The 5,110-nt window shown below is 40.3% G+C and overlaps 1 protein-coding gene across 2 annotated transcripts; it reads left to right on the top strand.

The window, feature by feature from the left end:
• Positions 1-1,388: 1,388 nt before the first annotated feature.
• arf6a (ADP-ribosylation factor 6a) lies at positions 1,389-4,571 on the top strand. 2 transcript variants are annotated; one of them, XM_061242268.1, is made up of 3 exons: positions 1,389-1,516; positions 1,702-1,864; positions 2,040-4,571. In XM_061242268.1, exon 3 carries the CDS (start codon positions 2,883-2,885, stop codon positions 3,408-3,410), a length of 528 nt encoding a protein of 175 aa, XP_061098252.1. In that variant the 5' UTR covers positions 1,389-1,516; positions 1,702-1,864; positions 2,040-2,882; the 3' UTR covers positions 3,411-4,571. The 2 variants fall into 2 exon arrangements, with proteins under 2 accessions (XP_061098252.1, XP_061098251.1); XM_061242267.1 differs by having other exon boundaries at positions 1,424-1,864.
• Positions 4,572-5,110: the final 539 nt, after the last annotated feature.

The raw sequence follows: 5,110 nt of genomic DNA, 5'->3' as shown, positions 1-5,110 counted from the left end.
TTATCCTAAAAGGGCCGGCATGGGTGCAGGTTTTTGTTTTAACCCGGCAGTAACACACCTGATTATACTAATGAACTAATCGTGGTCTTTAATCAAGACCTTGATGAGTAGAATCAACTGTCTTAGTCCTGCAAACACACTGGCCCTTTCTGGATAAGATTGGACACCCCTGATGTAGTATGCCTGGGATACTCAATCTTTCCCAGATTACCGGCGTGGGTGCAGGCTTTTGTTCCAACCAAGCAGTTGCACACCTGATTCTACTTATCAAGGTCCTTAACAAAGACTCTATGCTTGATTAGTAGAATCAGGTGTGTAACTCTTGGTTGCAACAAATGCCTGCACGCACACCTATTTCTAGGAAATATTGCGTATCCCCAGAGTGTGCTAATATTCATTCCTACCGCAATTGCAATCCCAACATTTTAACGAGATCTACATTTTTCTCAAATATGCTTCTCATGTTCAGAGGGATTATTTCAACTCTTAAATGACATTGTGTCGCCGAAGAACAAATGTCCCCTTATTCACACTGTGCTATATTGCTAATTATTACATAAAGGGAGGTAAAAGAAAATAATGAAAGGACTGATGACATACATGTGTTCATAAATAGCACAATGTGAACGTAGGGCTTTTATTATACATAGCATGCTGCAGCTATTTCTGTTTTAAAGTGGCTGAAAAGGGTTTTAATCCCTCTAAACAACACCGAATTAAGAACTACATTCTGGGATTGCAAATGTTTGGAGCGAAAACTAGCAGTTAGACGAGCGCTGTATTACCAACAATACAATGTCCCGTGTGACATTAATGTTACTTTCTGGATACCAAATCCAGTAGTTATACATTTCTACCACATGGAGGCTCTGTATCCCTCAACGTGAGTTTTGGCGAGAAAACAATAGTGGATTATTATGATATAACTCGATTATTATGATTATTTCACTACTATTATTAAATGGGGGACATACAATACAAATGGAGGTCGTACCAATGATAAGATATTTGTAATGTTAATGTTACATGACTCCATGATATTTTCTGTCTGTAGTTGAATTCATATTGCATTGTGTAGCCTCGTTGTCATGTGCAAATGTGCCAAGATTAGCTCAATAATACGACTCAGTTGTGAGTACCTAGGTCTACTAGGTACCGTTTTACTACTGTTGGTCTAAAACGCATCTACACTAATATCCTAAATGTGCAGTCAGATATTGCACATTCCGAACACGATACGAATGTATATCCTCACTGTAGCCTACAATATTCTGAATGCATACTTTATTTGCATTATTTTTCTATTTTTTTCTCTCTCTCTCAACACTGCTCTCGCTCTATGCCGCATCTTTTAAAGTTCTTCTCGACTTCCACTCGGTCCCTGACGTCTTTATCGAACCTCCCACTCACGTAAAATGACGTTTACTACTAGCTGTCCGCTGTTTTGTACCTCTCCTTACTTCACAGAGAAACCGACATCAATGGTGTGATTTCGCATTCTTCTACCAAGACTTGGGTAATTTCTTTGTTAAATACTGTCCCGTCTTCAGCCATTTTAGTTACGAATAAATGTATTACTGAGATACGATAGATACATGAGCCCAAATGGCGTCCATTTAAACACAGTCAAAAGCTCAGCGCATTTTTTAAGATAGCGCGTTTTGCAACTGTGCCTGAGCACATGCTATGCGATTGGTGCAGTGCACGAGCAATCTAGAGGAAGTGGTGGGTGATCTGGGTCCGCACCTTTTCCGGTCGTTCGGAACCGCTGTAGCGACGGAAAAGAGAGAGAGGGTGAGAGGAAGCGAAAGGAGGTGAGAGCCGCGAGGAGCAGTCTGGTGAGCGGTGACTGCTGCAAAAGCAGGTAACGACATATATATACGACCAGGAGCTTTACGAAATATGGAATTGCACCTTCTTGGCTTTTGAAAGGCGAAATTGTGCGCAATTGAATTGGTCTGGGGATAAGGGTGGAGACGCGTAAAGTTGTCTGCTTTCCGACACCCCTCCCTTTTCTGACCTGTTCTTGTGTTTCACAGGGAGAAGAGGAGGAAGCTCTCAAATGAATCAATGACCTTTGGAGTTACTGCGGCCATTCCGTTTCCGATACAAATGTGACCGATTTGTTTGTGGTAGTATCAAGGAGCCCTGAAACATCACGTTGCTTACCCAGCATTTAGCTACTGATTTTCTAACAAGGGCGAGAGCTTTCGACAGAAGAGGAAGTCGGAACTATCTCAGGCTTTTGCTGGGGCCTGTCTGTCTTTAAACCCTTGTCGGTTTCGCACCGATCGTATTTTATGTTTTACATTTTTTCCAAGTCCAATGAAGCAGCTCAAAGAACACCGATTGTAATTGACCCACCGCGACTTCCTGAAACTCAAAAATAGCCAAGTCGTTAATTAACTAGCTCGGTAGCTAGCTAGCTAGGTAATGTGGATACAGACGAACTCTGCATGAGGGTTTGAGAGAAGTTCCCTCCCACAGCACCTCTAGCTAATAGTTACTGGATTACTTTTTCGACTAAACCAATCTCGTTATTGCAAAGGAATACTTATCATTTGTATCTTCTGTGTGGACTGCGTCAATTGATTTGAGGCTTCGAAACTCTTGGTTGAAGAAGTTTAGTCATATAAATTTGACGTATTTCCAATGGCTTAGGTTGTTTTTTCACCTTTACTCTTTTTGTTCAGTGGATGTTACACTCGGTTTGTTTTTCTATAGTTCGAACGTTATTTTCTTTACACTTTGTTCACTATCTGTTGAGTACAGAAAAGGACACGAACATTGCAAAGCGGCGCTGAACGGATTCATTTTTGTTGTCACGCAACGAACAAAAACATTTTTTCTCTAAAAGTGGATATTTATGAACAGTTTACACAATGGGGAAAGTGCTGTCAAAAATCTTTGGCAACAAGGAGATGAGAATATTGATGCTTGGACTTGATGCAGCGGGGAAGACCACTATTCTTTACAAACTGAAACTGGGACAGTCCGTCACCACCATCCCCACCGTCGGGTTCAACGTGGAGACTGTGACCTACAAAAACGTGAAATTCAACGTATGGGATGTCGGTGGGCAAGATAAGATCCGACCCTTGTGGCGACACTATTACACGGGTACGCAGGGGTTAATTTTCGTGGTGGATTGTGCAGATAGAGATCGGATAGACGAGGCGAGACAAGAGCTGCACCGCATCATTAATGACCGGGAGATGCGGGAAGCCATTATCCTGATTTTTGCCAATAAGCAAGACCTGCCCGATGCCATGAAGCCGCATGAAATCCAGGAGAAATTGGGTTTGACCCGGATCAGAGATAGGAATTGGTACGTGCAGCCATCCTGCGCGACCACAGGTGATGGACTGTACGAAGGCCTTACTTGGCTAACTTCAAATTACAAATCATAATGCTCGAGAATGACTGTTTAGATAAAGCAAAAAACAATAGAGGCAATTAACAAATAACATGGCTTCTCAGAAGAATATATAATTAAGAGAAGTTTGTTTATTTCCCGGTTTTTTATGAATATTATTACCCCCTATAACGATTTCTTTTCTTAAAACAGAAAGACTGAATTGTTGGCTGGTTTTTTTAGTTTGCTTTTTTTCTGTAGTTGCTCTGTTGCTATTCTGTCGTAATTTCCCTGACATGATATTCCATAAATTGTCTTGCCTTTTAAAATACAGAGATTAGTGCAGATTTTCTCATTTCCTGTAATATTTATCTGGGGCTTGGGTACTCATATTTTAGTTTACCTATTTGAGTACTGATTATTGTAGACCTACTTATTTAGTCGCATTCAGAACTTAAATTTTGAAACAGTACTAGGTCCAATATTTATGTAAAGAAATTGACCATGGAAATTCAAGTGGACGAATCTTATTTGAAAACTTTGGACAAAGTCCTTACATTTTAGAGATCATTTTGAAGATGGACCCATTACATCATTCAAGTACAGTATTACTGTAGGTTGTACCAAGTTGATATGTTACAATAAATACTCAAGACTTTGATACAATTTATTCACATCTTAATCTTGCCAGCCATATTTACCTGGAGTATTGTTTTCAAGGACCCATACCATCCCGTTTAATTTCTTTTGTTTATGTTTGACCTTTTTGATTATTGCCTCTGTGCCAGGAGACACCATGGCAATATTTTGCGTAGGAGTTTCTTGCATTCCAGTCATCACCTGAAGTTCCACCTGGGTATCAGCTGCTACAGCAGTAATACTGTATGCCATTTGCTTTGTGACCAGGGACAAGCCAATGGGATGAATCAGTTGATGCTGGCCTTTCTATGACTGACGGTCCTTGATTGACAACTGGAATAGAGCATTTCTTGGGAAAAATGTTGTTCCGTGAAGCATGTTATGCAACCTGCTTCGGTTTGATGGTGGTCATAAATGAGTAGGAGCTTGGGAATTTTGAATTTTCCAACAAAAGAGTTTTGGCTCATGTCATGCAGTCAGGAAAAAAACTTTTCTGTAATTAAATTATAAATCCATGCTTTATTTTTGTTCTATTTGCTATGCTGATTTGAAAAATAAAGAAATGTAATTGTAACAATTTTATCAAACTATGTTCAAACGCACACTGCATGCATAAAGAAAAACAAAGGGGATTGAATGGAGCTTGAGAAATGCCAATGAAGCCTCGGGTGTTTGTCAAATGGGAGAATGAGTCAAAGCATAACTGTTCTGAAGCTACCGGCGTGATCGACTGTTTCCATGGCACATTTTCAGATTTATGACTCATCAGGTATGATCATCTAGAGATAAAGCACTTGCTTGAAAGCAGTCAAGGTCAGAGCCACTCATTTGGGCTCCCTGTCTTATACTTTTTAAGCCTCAGAACCGTTAAGAAAGTGAAGAGCTGACAGCCTGTGAGCGGAAGCTAGAAAGCTGGTTACCCTGGTCTGGGATCGCTAAATGGCTATTGTGCTTTTGAAGATTCACCTGTTGTAAATGTGTGGGTTTGGTGCTCTTGAAAGGAGGGTTTGTATCCAAATGTAAGCGGTGGAGAGTCAAGAAATTATCATAAAATTTGAAGTCCTCACAATTATTACATTTGCGCTGTTTTTTTTTTCATATCCGATCTGAATGATT

This window comes from Conger conger, chromosome 5 (genome assembly GCF_963514075.1).
Source record: "Conger conger chromosome 5, fConCon1.1, whole genome shotgun sequence".
Taxonomy (NCBI): domain Eukaryota; kingdom Metazoa; phylum Chordata; class Actinopteri; order Anguilliformes; family Congridae; genus Conger; species Conger conger.
Note: the sequence above shows the minus strand (reverse complement) of the source record. Positions and strands in the feature narration are given on the sequence as shown.